The sequence below is a fragment of the Prionailurus viverrinus genome, chromosome F2, assembly GCF_022837055.1.
Source record: "Prionailurus viverrinus isolate Anna chromosome F2, UM_Priviv_1.0, whole genome shotgun sequence".
NCBI classification, from domain to species: domain Eukaryota; kingdom Metazoa; phylum Chordata; class Mammalia; order Carnivora; family Felidae; genus Prionailurus; species Prionailurus viverrinus.
Genome location: NC_062578.1, coordinates 54,718,285 through 54,732,707, shown reverse-complemented (window position 1 = coordinate 54,732,707; position 14,423 = coordinate 54,718,285). Strand labels below are relative to the sequence as shown.

The window sequence follows — 14,423 nt, the reverse complement described above, 5'->3', positions numbered from 1 at the left end:
AGGTTGGGGGGCAATCTTGCCATGTACATGGAGTCATAAAATGTTCTTTTGATTTGGTTCATTAGTTTCACATTTATGAAAACTCCTAAAGAAATAATTAAAATGCAGAATAATTTAATGAACACTAATGTTCAACGGAGTATTATTTGTGGTCATGAAAAGTCAGAAGTAAACTAAAAACTTTATCCACATGCACAAAGTTATACAGGTTTAGTAAACCCATGCAATAAAACACTTTTCAGTCATTAAAAATTGTGTTGTGTAAATTATTTAATAAAATGTGAAAATATTTATATGTGACAAAAATGACTATGAAATTGGATGTGTGATCTTATGTATATAAAAAACAAAATTGGGGTGCCTGGGTGGCTCAGTCAGTTGAGTGTCTGACTTCAGCTCAGGTCATGATCTTGCGGTTTGTGAGTTCGAGCCCCACATCAGGCTCTGTGCTAACAGCTCAGAGCCTGCAGCCTGCTTCAGATTCTGTGTCTCCTCCTCTTTCTGTCTCTTCCTCCCATGCTCATGTTCTCTCTCTGTCTCTCAATAATAAATAAACGCTAAAAATTTTTTTAAATAAAAAAAAAACAAAATAGACACAAAAAGAAATCATAGACTTTAATGTCATGACCAAGTAATAGTGAAATAGATGTAGTAGAATAGTGAAATATTTTCACTCTTTCCCAAATTGCCTAAGTATGGTTATAATTCTTCCATAATTAAAATGACATTTAAAGGAAATATGCATGTTTTTCCCTTCCTAGAGCAAATTTAGATACAGGAAAGCATTTTTTTTAGGCCATGGGTTTTCTATGATGACTTTATAGTTCATGTAACACATGTTAAAATAGCCAAGAACCCAATCACATGAAAATATCTCTCATAAACTCTTTAATATATGCATTGGTTTGGATTAGAATAGATGAGATACATATAAAGGTTGCCATATTGCTTTTGTAATATTAAATAGTATTCTGTGGCTTCCTTACCTTATCTTTTGGATGTCCAGTTTGGCTGAAATAAATGGCATAACGGTCATCACCTTTAATGTAGAATCTATAGACATCAGATTCCGGAGCCACCAAAAATCCACTGAAGCGTGCAACAAATGTATCTTGCTCCATAGGCCAGATATAGGAAGCTGAATCTACCCAACTGGCACCCATGTACCCCGGTGTTTTCTCATTGTATTCAAGTATCTCTTCAAGATGTACTGGCCTACTATTATTCCAGAGCTCAAGCTTTAGGCCTCTCCCACCTGAATGTAACAAAAAAGTATTCTCATCAGAATTTTGATGTGGTGTCTCAGTGGCCCTCTACGTGGGTGGTGGTTATAGATTACTGTTATTCACATTTTTAGAGCATGCATGTTAATGAAACAATTGCACATACCTGTACATATACCTGTATCCACAGTATAGAGTGCTGTTAAGATAGTCTACAATTTATTTATGATTATTTCATATATTTGCACCTCAGATTCTACATATGTAAAATAGGAGTGATATTACTATTTGTGTGGTTGCTATGGGGATTAGATATTAGTGCTTTACTTAAGATAATAATATAATAATTATTACCTATGACATGGCTCATGTTGTTTTATATAGTTAAATCTCAAAACTTCATGGTTCAGACCATTTGATTTCAAAACTTTTGCCTGATTACTCTAACAAAAGTTACTCTACTAATGGTTTACAAGTAATCAAGGAACAGACAGTGTTGGCTTTAAGATTTGTCATTAGGGGCGCCTGGGTGGCGCAGTCAGTTAAGCGTCCGACTTCAGCCAGGTCACGATCTCGCGGTCTGTGAGTTCGAGCCCTGCATCAGGCTCTGGGCTGATGGCTCAGAGCCTGGAGCCTGTTTCAGATTCTGTGTCTCCCTCTCTCTCTGCCCCTCCCCCGTTCATGCTCTGTCTCTCTCTGTCCCAAAAATAAATAAACGTTAAAAAAAAAAAAAGATTTGTCATTATTTGTTCTTCTTCTTTTTGACATTACAACTGCTATGAATTCATCTCCTTCTTGGACAGAATCAGAGAAAATTATCATTAAAGTTAACCTACACTTGCCAATGTAAACTCTGTAATTAAAAGTTTTTTTCCTAATCATAAGGGAGCCATCTCACTTTTTTTCTTTTTTCTTCCTTGAAACACAACAATCAGACACATGCCTTCTTTCCGCAGCCTTAAGCTGTTCTGGAGAGGCTGGATCTAGAAAACAAAGGCTCCTCCTCTTCAGCTGAGTTTGTTCAGAGAGAAGTTTGTGCGTCTCAGACTTCTGCACCAGCAGTGTGCTCTAATATACACAACTCTCTTTAAAGTTACCAACTGTGATTATCAAAATTCTCTTCTGAAACTGGTCATTTTTTTTCTAATGTCATCCAAAACAAGGAAATTTAAGAGGCTGATAAATGTAATTTTCTTGGCTCCAAATACCAACCAGTGATACAATTATAAACCAATTTCACTTTGTGCACAAGATATGAGAAACACACCCTCAGATCCAGGCACAGCCTCTCAGTGCTATCACTGCAGATGTCACTTTGGCCACAGGCCAAAGTCTGGAAAGAATTTTGAGTCCCCTTTCTCCCATCCCGTTATCACTCTTAAAACATTCCAGACAAGTAAGGATTTAACCTCTCCCATTTATTTTTTAACCACAGAAAGGCATTTATACAATTTCCATGTAGCCTGCACCAACATTTAGTAATCTCATTTCATTTTAAATAAAGTCACCACTGAACTCATTCAATAGAGATGTGTTGTTTTCAGTAGGGTGTCTGAGGAACTTAGGCATGGTGCAGCTTTGGTGCAGCTATTTTAATGCAAATATTTCCTGATCCAAAAACTGGGAAGAAATTTATTATAATTCTCACCACAAATTCTAAATAGTTCTAATATTTTTTGTTACTAATTGTAATGGGCTGAATATTTGTATCCCTTCCAAAACTTGTATAATAAAACCTAATGCCCAATGTGATGTTATTAGCAGGGGGGGGGCCTTTGGGTGGTTGTTTAGGTCATGAGATTGGACCTAATCTCATAAATGGGATTAGAGTCCTTATAACAGAGGCCCCACAGAGCTCTCTAGACCCAGGAAGATGCCATCTATGAGGAGGCAGGCCTTCATCCAATCTGCTGGTACCATGATCTGGGACTTCCCAGCCTCCACAGCTGTAAGATACACATGTTGGTTGTTTATATGCTACCTGGTCTATGGTGTTCTGTTTTAGCAGCCTGAATGTACTAAAGCCCTAATGATATATGTCTTCTTACATACATGCAGAAATGGCTGTTCTCTCTTCTGGTAACTTACCTGGATATACAGTTCTGAGAACATCAGGTTTAGGGGGTGTCTTGCAGCATATGCTATTTTCTGTGACATTCAAAATATCACAGGCTTGGCCTAGAAAGAAGCAAGGTGTAAAGCTATTACTACAGAGCTCCATAATGTAAATCACAATCAGCTTATCTTGAAATACTTTTTTGATAAAAACCAAGTTGCATAAGCAAAGAAACAAAGCTGGGGGTTCTTCATTTCCTTTATATGTTCTCCATGAAAGCTTATCACTCATTAATTGTCATACTTTTACATGGTAATGTTTTCCTGGCAAAACATCACAAGCCTGAGTTAGAAAATTTTGTAATTTCTGAGAAACAAATTTTTAAAAAATGATAAAACTATGTCACTGTAAGAGATTTCACTCTGAGTCCAAAGTGAAGCTTTCTATTTTGTCTCCTACAGAATAGGTGCTGAATAAACTCATGATGTTCAGAATCTGCAATAGCAGATGATCCCAGCCCTCTTAGGTAAGATAAATAAATAAAATGGCACTTTAGTCCAAGTTCTCCAAATGAAAACAACAGAGATAATAATTTGTAAATGGTATTTTCACAGGCAGACTGAAACCAAAACAGACAGGGTCTAAATGAGAATGATTATACTTCTACAAAAGCACAATTTGAATTGAACAGAGTCTATGGTTTAGACTTCCAAAGTGTCCCTCACAGTCAGAGCCTAACATAAGGTAAGTCCATTAGGTATTTACTGACATGGGAATCACAACCCATGAAAAGTGAGGCAAGGGTTAGCAAATGGAGGAAGGTATCTTTTCCAAGTCTTGCCTGGTGGCCTGGAAAACATACTTCAACACTACCTTTCATGATTTTGAACGCTCTGTGAATGCAAGGCAATTGAACTAGAAAACAGTGCATTTGAACAGTATACTAAACCAACTTAGCCCATTTTGTTTGGAGCAAGGGAAAGATACATAAACAAATCATTATTTTCAAGAAATTACTGATGATTTCTCAACACCCAAAAAATTAACAATCCAATTAAAAGTGGGCAGAAGACACAAATAGACACTTTTCCAAGGAAGACACACAAATGGCCAAAAGACCAATGAAAAGATGCTCAACATTATTCATCAGCAGCGAAATACAAATCAAAACTACAATGAAATATCACCTCACACCTGTCAAATGGCTAAAATCAACAACACAAGAAACAGCTATTGGCAAGGATGTAGAGAAAGGGGAAACCTCTTGCACTGTTGGTGGGAATGCAAATTGGTGCAGCCACTCTGGAAAACAGAACAAGATTCCTAAAAATGTTAAAAAAATTATCCTATGATCCAGCAATTGCACTACTAGGTACTTACCAAAGAATACAAAAATACTAATTCAAAGGGATACATGCACCCCAATGTTTATATCAGCATTATATACAATAGCCAAATTATGGAAACAGACCAAGTGTCCATCAAGTGATGAAAGGATAAAGTGGAGATGGTACACACACACACACACACACACACACACACACACAATGGAATATTACTCAGCCATAAAAAGAATGAAATCTTGTCATTTGAAATGACGTGGATGAAGCTAGAGAGTATTATGCTAAGCAAAATAAGTCAGAGAAAAACATATACCACATAATTTCACTCATATGTGGAATTTAAGAGATAAAACCACCGAGCAAAGGGAAAAGAGAGAGAGAGAAGCAAACCAAGAAACAGACTCTTAACTATTGAAAACAAGCTGATGGTTACCAGAGGAGAGGTGGATGGGGGATGGGTTAAATAGTTGATGGGGATTAAGGCATGCACTTGTTGGAATGAGCACTGGATGTTGTATGGAAACCAATTTGACAATAAATTATATTTTAAAAATGCAAAAAAACCCCACCTTTTAAAAAAAGTAACAAGTTAAAAGAAAAAGGAATTACTGAGGATTTAAAATCTTAAACCTGGTTGCCACATTAATGACATTGAAGTACCATAAAAATTTAACATGCTATAGTTATATTTGCATGTCAACTGTATCACAATATCAGATCCTAAAACACAGTATATAAATTAAAAATATTTTATGTTCTTGGTTTTAATATTTGAAACATATTTACATATAAACTTCAAAATAACATACATGATATTTAAAAATCTTATTGCCTCAGTTTTAATATTTATGCAGGTGACCAGTAAGGATTCATAGAGATAGAGATATAAATGTTAGATGAGGTTATTTTATATTAATTTCTTTTCTTCAAATCACATTTTGGTTGGCTCATGGGCATATTCCTTAAAAGTAGAAAGTACCATGGCAGAGGGCTGTATCAGAAAAAGTATGTACCCAATTGCATGGACAGACATGCAGTCCTTTGCTCATCAAGGTAGGTAAGGTCATTATGATCAAGTGGGCAGATCCCCTCTATTACATTCATCCTCTATCTCCCTTTTGAGCTACACAGCTTCCTACCTTGAACTGGTCTCAACCAGACACATAAAAATGATGTATAATGAGAGAACCAAGCCATATGTACATTTGTAAAGATAGAACACATCAATGCTCTTTCCAGAGCCAACATCATCAGTGATTCCTGATGTCCAGATAAAACACAGTCAGTAAAAAGGGAATGAGAAGAGTATCCCCATGTACTTTACATTTCCCCATAACCAACCCCCTGAGAACAAGAAAGGCATTTAAAAGTTTGCTAAATAGAGGGTATATGTGTCTCAAAGTATGGTGGGGAATTTGTGGATGGCAACTACGATGCTACCACACAATGTCCTTTGGTGATGAACTCAGAGCCCAAGTCCTGGTCAGGTAAGGCTGCAAGAAATAGCCCTCACTGAAAAGTAGCAATGGGAAAAGTATCAAGCCCCAAAACCAAATGCCCATGTGAAAATACTCAGCTTTAAAGTAAGGCATTAAGGGGGTGCCTGGGTGGCCCAGTCAGTTAAGTGTCCAACTCTGGGTTTCTACTCAGGTCATGATGTCACAGTTCTGCTGAGCCTGCTTGGGATTCTTTCTGTCTCTCCCTCTCCCTGGCTCAAGCTCGTGCTCTCTCTCAAAATAAATAAATAAACTTAAATAAATGTAAGACATTAATTGAAAAAAGACTATTATTCTGCTTACAAATTATTTAAAAGCGAGGATCTATTCTTATAATGTAATATATTAAAAGTCATAAAAAATACCTCCAACTAGAACTCTGACTGGGAAATCTGTCTGATCAAAGAATCGTCCACTTATTGTTAGCATGGTGCCACCTTGAATGCTTCCTCGTGACGGGGAAATCATAGTGACCTCTGGAGAGAGGGAGGAGAAACACATTAAATAAAATTTCATGAACATTACACATAAACCCAAATGCTTGAGTTTTATAAATTTTCTAGATTACCTAGCCTTAGCACATAGCACAGCACAGGCACTGGATTACTAAATGAATGAATTAAATGTTTCAATTTGGTCTCTGGTGCAACCCTGCAAAAAGGACAATTAATATGGCTCTCACAGAGACCTACATCTCATGGGAACCAGTCTTTAGTGCTGACTGGTACTAAAGAGATACTGGTAATGGAGGATGCAGAAATTAAGGAAAACCTGGGCTGAGCAGAGTTGTTTGATTCAAACAAAAAACACAAGAAGGCAAGAGAACAGCCTCTTTACCCCCATGCGCTTAAATAATAAGTTTTTCTTCTATTTCTGGGCCAACATCTTATATTTGTATTTTTCTCATATGGTAATACATTAACTATGATTGGAAGTCTTCTGGCTTCATATATAAAAGTTTTAGGTATATTAGTAAAATAGCCAGTGCATGATATATGATAGATTCTTATTGAAATTTATTCTTATTAGTTCTATCAAAGTTCTTTGTATTTTTACATATGAGTTTCACATTAAATAGAAAAAGCCAGGATATGTCATATGTGATTGATTCCAAGACACTTTTCTTCACGTTTGAACATCTCTGAAATCTGAACGTGCCATTCCATCAATCACTCCTGACCTGGAATGAAGTGTAATTCTTCCAGGAAGGTTTGTGTTTGCTTTTGACACTCTCCTAGGAGTCTACCAACCTGAGATTTCTGTAAATTACAATAAATTATAATCTGCTTGAGGATTCTTTTGGACCATACTGAGACCATAAATCTGAGAGTACTGCCTTGTAGATTAAACTGACAGTGGAGAATTTTTTTTCCTCCCTCAACCCACAGCCCAAGCAGAGACATGCAAATTTCTCTTCTGTCTTTCCCTTGTTTTTTCAACCTTCTATTTAAAATATAGTTTTCAGGGGTGCCTGGGCGGCTTAGTCCATTAAGCATCCAATTTCAGCTCAGCTCATGATCTCACGGTTCGTGAGTTCAAGCCCCATGTTGGCTCTGTGCTGAGCCTGAAGCCTGCTTCAGATTCTGTGTCTCCCTCTCTCTCTGACCCTCCTCCTCTGTCTCTCTCCCTGCCTCAAAAATAACCCTTCTGTCTCTCTCCCTGCCTCAAAAATAAATAAATATTAAAATATAGTTTTCAGGGACTTAGCTTAATGTCAGGGCTTCCTATTAGGCTCCCCATCTTGTGTGCTTTTCCTTTCTTAGCAATACATAAATTAATATAGTACCCTTAAATCATTATTATCTTCGATTTGATGAAAGTACACATATCCCCCTTCTGTCTCTTTCATTCTTTCTCTCTCTCTGTCACACACACACACACACACACACACACACACACACACACATACACACACACACACACACACACAGGTCACATACCTGCATATGTTTGAAACATTGAAATTTTATTTAGAGAAGAAACAAAATATGCCATTTTTTGTGGGAAACTCCTGTGTAAAAAAAAAAGTAAAAATTCTTACTTTAAAATAAACTTTATTTTAGGAAAATGTTATTTTTTTTAGTGATATAAATCATGTCATAATTTGCAAAAGAGCTGGACAGAACATTTTGGGAAGATAAAAATGTTCTATATCTTGATGTACTTATTGGTTACATAAATATAAAAGTATACAAATCAAATATCATCCGTCAGAACTTACTAAACTGCACACTTAAATTATGTACATTTTATTATATGCAAATTATACCTCAGTAAAGAATTCATATTAATGTAAGAAAATAGGATCACCCTTCATGCAGGCTCTTGTGTTGACAGCCCTCGTCTCTCTCTTATAACCCATTTGACATCAGAGTAAGTAACATTACTGAACACTTATCAGATATCATGCTAAGGTTTTTAAGCTTTTAATCTAAGATTTTTTAAGCTTTAAACTTATTATGCCATTTTACCCTTACATTAACCCCATGAGGTAGGTACAAGTCAGAGAATCTACTTCTGTTACTCAAAATCACATGGGGAGTAAGTGGTAGAAATAGAATTTGAAGCCAGGCAAGTTGAGTCCTGACCCCTGGCTCCTATCCTGTATCCTACACAGTTCTCTTCTCCTGCCACTCACTAATCTGCATGAAAGCACAATGAATGAAAGCAGGTTAACAGTAACGCACCAGAGTTAAGTCACCCTTCACAAACAGAGAACCTATTTACATTTTTTGACAGACATAAGATTTGCACTTTCATAGCCTGGAGAGCGTGGACGGTAAGGAATCTGATCCTAGAAATTAAATGCTGTTCCCTTAATTACCTCAATGTAATTCATAATTAGAGAAGTTAAGAAATTCAAGTATTAAGACTTAAAGCCCATTCATTATATTTCTAACACACCAAACTAGAATCTAAAAGGATAAGGCAAATCTTGTGGTTGAGACCAACAGTCAACTACAAATCTGACCCAAGCACTATGATCCACATTTGCAAGACTAAAGGGTCTCTGCAAATACTGAATGCTAAATTAGTTATTTAAGAAGTTCATACTGGATTCATGTTTGTATGCTATAAGCCTTTCAATTGATTTCTCAAAGATCTGAAATGATGCCAGCTCCAAAAATATTGTCTGTGGCCAGATCCTGCGTCTGAAAAATTAACCCTGCTTCTTAAGTTGGTGGGAAAATTGCCTCCTGAAATAAAATTTGAATGTAATTTATTTGGTATGACACTGAGGTGATTTTCACTAATTCATTGATAATGACTAGGCATTTCTCAATTAAGGCAGCCTCATCTGAACCTTATCAGTTTGGAACAGCTGTTGTTTGAACTTGGGGTAATAGAGGAGAGAAGGTGAACTATTAAAAGAAATAGAGAATGGAAGCCACGATGGTCTTTAATTGGTTCATTTGATATTCAGGAAGACTCCTGAAATTTGTAAAATATGGATTTTTTTAATTTATAAAATGATTTAACATTTTTTAATGCCATTTAATCATAAAACTAGGCTTTTAAAAAGTATATGCCATATTTCTACCAGTTATCTTAAAGTCCTAAGATTGTTTTATATAGAAACACAGTTTCCTCAATTCTGAGACATTAATACAAAAGAAAAGCTACTGGCTTAAAAAAAAAAAAGGAATTATACACCAAGATCACAGAATCAACTATTTTAAGCAATATTTTTGCCTATATTATGTGCAAATTTGCTGGCTTTTTAAAATTGAAAGTTTCAGGGCATGTTAATGCAACATGCTGATTTATATATACTTATCAATCACATTCAAGCTTGATCACTCAAACCTATTTTTAGATAATTATTTCTCTGAGAAATCTATGATGGATTTGGTAATTAATACCTTTCACACAGACTCAGAACTAAGAATTCATCTTTTTCACCTGAAGAAGAATGACAGTGGCATTAAAAAAAAGCAAGTATGTTTCAAGAAATCATTTAAAACTCAGTAATTACTGCTCCTAACATGATTTTCTAATTTTTTCAATAAAATCCTATTGCCTATATACATATGTAGGTAGTGTCCCTGCTGAAAAAAAAAAAAACTGGTAAATCATGGGACACTATGTCATTTGCCCTATGGAAATCACAACAGTGAGTCATAGTACCATTTACATGCCATCCAGTATGGTCTGCCCTTGAATCATAATATTCTTCATGGTTTTGGTCCAGTCTGTATTGGTCTATAATAAAGTATGCAATCCAATCATCACTTTGTTATAAACCTATTCCTTCTGGATGTCTGGAACCAGATGATCCTCAAATACAATGATAATGGATTTGGTCTCACCAATTCAATTACAGTTCTATGCATGAAAGGATCAAACATCATCCTTATTTTGCAGTCTGTGAGGAATAACATCTACTTTGATTGTAATATTGCCATTCTTCTCAATCTTTTTCATCTTTTTTCAATCTTTTCTAATCATTCATCTCTCTTCAGAAACAAAAAAGAAATCAAAAGACTTATCCTATTATTGATCTATTACAGCTATGTTAGTATTGGATGGCTTGATAGTATGATTTATTTGGATTTCTGTTAACTGGCTCATTTTCTCATTGGAAGACAGTATGATACATTGGGCAGAATAATTCATTTAGGTTTGGCACATCTTGGTCCTGCCCATAAAAGGCCATTAGCATGCCCCAGTTAGTGTGACAGCCAACAAATGCCCTCACACATTTGCAAATGCACAGAGAGGTGGGGTAATCCTGCCATGGTCAAAGAATTCTGGATCAGGATGTTACGTAGTGATCCATTGTGGTTCTATGGCTGTAACCCTCCATCACTCTTTGCAGAGCACTGGAACGGAATGCTCAGAGCCTGGAGTTAGGCTGTGTGGGTTCACATTCCAGCACTCCTTCTAACTGGCTGAATATCCGTGGGCAAATTACTCAACATTCCTGAGTCTCATTGTTCCCAGTGTGCAACACAGGGGAGATGATAACACTCAATTTCATAGGTTCTTCGGGAGAATTCAACTAGACAATATATGTAAAGTGCTTAGTACCATGCCCGCAACTAAATGTTCTTTATTATCTGTAATATGAGGTTTACAACATGTGTTGAGATTTGCATATTCTGATATTTCTATAAACATATGGTAGTATTTCTTGGTGAAATTAGGATGTAGGATATCTACATATAACTCCCTTTCTCCAATTTGTGCCTCAGACACAGCCTTTCAGCTGTTGGGAAATCTAGCATTACCTAAAACAACAAGTAAATCTTTGACTGTGATACTGAAAAGGGTTCTTTTAGGTCTTACGACTTTTCTGACTTAATTGTAATTCTTTTGATAACCGAATAGTTCAGTTTTGATGTGAACTAATGTTAAGAGTAAATAAAATCTTGATTGATTCCAAGATGATTTCTAGCTTTATTAAAAATCATGATTATAAGTGATTAACATTGGTGCTAAGATGGACAATTGAGAGCTGTAACTGCCATCTTTCATCACTCTGTATGTCTTGATGCTTTAAATGAATACCTTTATGTGGAAATATTAACTGTGGGATTTTATTTACTCTTACATTAGTTCACATCAAAACTGAACTATTCAGTTATCAAAAGAATTACAGTTAAGTCAGAAAAGCCGTAAGACCTAAAAGAACCCTTTTCAATATCACAATCAAAGATTTATTTTGTTGTTTTAGGTAATGCCAGATTTCCCAACAGTTGAAAGGCTGTGTCTGAGATACAAACTGGAGAAAGGGAGTTACGGACCCCTTAAATATTAATTTGGGAGAAAAAAGTGATTAGCCGTTCTTTAATCTCTGGATCTATAGCACAAAGTAAATATATACTTTTATTTTATTTACCCAGTTGACTCAATTATGAAAATTATTATTTACAAAATGACCTACCTTCCATAATCACTATCCAAGATGAAGCTGACATTGTGATGACCTGGAATTAATTAAAATACACAATCAATTAAATTCCCAATCACAGGAGAACAATAACTATACATTATAAAGCTGATTTAAAACCAAAGTAAAGACATTTAAAATTAAAACTGTAATTACACAACCATTTATTAATCCTCAAAGACATTATCTGAAAGAAGTATTTTAAAATATACACACTAAGATGTCTCAAAATTGTAACTAGAGGGGTGCCTGAGAGGCTCAGTCGGTTAAGTGTCTGTCCTTAGTTCAGGTCATGATCTCATGGTTCATGAGTTTGAGCCCCACATCAGGCTCTCTGCTGTCAGCACAGAGCCTGCTTCAGATCTTCTGTCCCCCTCTCTCTCTGCCTGTGCCCCACTCACACACTCTCTCTTAAAAATAAATAAACTTAAATTTTTTAAAAATATAACTAGAAAAACCTGACGAAATATAATAATGAATGAAGGATGATAAAAGAACATATGCATAACCATATACCCCTCAAATTTCCTTGATTCATTCAACAGCTATTTATTTGGGGGAGACACTCTGCTAGGGAGATGAGAGACGCAGGATGAGCTCTCGGTTCTCCAAACTGAGCATATTGTGCAGTAGAGGAAACAGCCAAGCGCAATGACACAAATGGAGAGCTAAAAATTGTGATAAAGCTATCAAAGAGAGGGAGAGTGAACTTTGAGAGTGGAAGGCAGGGCATCAGTGAAGGCTGTTTTGAAGACATGACATTTTATCGGAAATTCTCAAGATGGGAGGAGGCTTGTTAAGGCTCTGAGACAGAATGAAGTGAAGCTCATTCTAGAACTAAAGATTATAATGGATGCTAGCTGAACCTACTGTGGCAATCATTTCACAATATGTGAGTATCAAGCCATCAAGCTGTGTGCCTTAAACTTACATAGTGATCTATGTCGATATAAAACTGGAAAAAAAGAACTGAAAGATTTATGTGCCTGGAGTACATAGACCAAGGGGGAAAAAAAACAACATAAAAATTAAGGCTAAAGGGAAAACAGCTAAATTAGTAATGGAATTTTCTGGAAGACAGAAGAATTAAAAAAAAAAAAAGAAATCTGAAGAAGTTTACCCTCAATGTAAACCTTAGGAAAAAGGTAATTTATACATGCTTACATGAAACTGAAAAGAAGCCAAGGTAAAGAGGAAATGTTGAAAAGAAAGCAATGAAAGGGCAGGGGAGGTCTAAGAGAATATGAAACAAGGAAACAGAGTCAGTCAGGCATTTCTGAGAATTATGAAGAATGATGATCAACATTTACCAATATAGGTTCCAGTCGTCTTACAAATCATAGAACCCATGTCTCCATTTGGATGATCTAGTTTTAGACCATACCTAATAAAATATATATGTTAATTACAAAGTTTAGATTGACAATAGAGTTCTTAAATACTGCATTTCCCTTAAGTATCTATATAATAAAGATCCATTTATTGCCAAATAAATAATAAAATAAAATAAAGTAAAATAAAATAAAATAAAATAACTGTGTTTCCTTGAAAACATCTTATGGACTTTAGAATATCTATCAGGACAGAAACCTTTGCTACAACAAAAATTTCTGTAAAATGAAAATATTTCCCAGCCTTGGTTGAAGATACTTGAATAAAGCTTCAGTTTATAATTATTTTGTAGTTAACTTGGCTATCCCCATTGATATTCCTTTTAAATATTTTTAAATACTACCAAATGAAACAGTCAGTTGACAAAGATATTTCTCAAAATATCCTAAAACATAATAATCTAAATAATAGTTCATATCATACTGTACTGGAGACAATAGGGGATATCAGGTTACATCTAACTATATAAATGACTGCTGATTTACCATACAAAATATTATAATTTTAACTGTATTTTAGAGTATTCAACTATACAGTATTGCTAGATATTACTATTTACACTGGTATGTTTATACCTACTATTCATATTCTAAATAAAATTATTTGAATTACTTACAAATTATCAGATTGTGGTATGAGAAGCTCACAGGGCATTCCTCCAATATAAACTCTGTATAAATATTTTATTGGAAAAGATCAAGTTATGTTTAGTAAGTCATTTCAAAATGCTCTCCTCTGACGAAGCTCGCTGACACCTTATATTTTTCTCACAATCACTTATTATTATCCATCACTCATTCATTCAACAAACACCTACTGTACATCTATTATGTTGCAGTCTCTGCTGTAGATACTAGCACACATCAGGGAATAAAACAAAAATCTTGCCCTTGTGGGACTGACATTCTAACTGGGAAAGACCTGATAACAAACATGATAATCATAATACATTTGGTGTGTTAGAAAGTTATAATACCACAGGAACAGAAAATGTGGAAACAGATAATGGGAACTCTTCCA

The 14,423-nt window shown here is 35.4% G+C and overlaps 1 protein-coding gene across 3 annotated transcripts in view; it reads right to left on the bottom strand.

Moving 5' to 3' along the window:
* Nucleotides 1-14,423, bottom strand: part of PKHD1L1 (PKHD1 like 1) — a 158,937-nt gene that overhangs the window by 125,031 nt on the left and 19,483 nt on the right. For all 3 annotated transcript variants that reach the window (XM_047842216.1, XM_047842218.1, XM_047842217.1), the window contains exons 7-13: nucleotides 14,020-14,073; nucleotides 13,322-13,395; nucleotides 12,006-12,048; nucleotides 8,059-8,129; nucleotides 6,484-6,594; nucleotides 3,312-3,401; nucleotides 987-1,255 (exon numbers count right to left, since the gene is read on the bottom strand). In XM_047842216.1, the coding sequence (XP_047698172.1) occupies nucleotides 987-1,255; nucleotides 3,312-3,401; nucleotides 6,484-6,594; nucleotides 8,059-8,129; nucleotides 12,006-12,048; nucleotides 13,322-13,395; nucleotides 14,020-14,073 (712 nt within the window). The remainder of the gene's footprint in view (nucleotides 1-986; nucleotides 1,256-3,311; nucleotides 3,402-6,483; nucleotides 6,595-8,058; nucleotides 8,130-12,005; nucleotides 12,049-13,321; nucleotides 13,396-14,019; nucleotides 14,074-14,423) is intronic.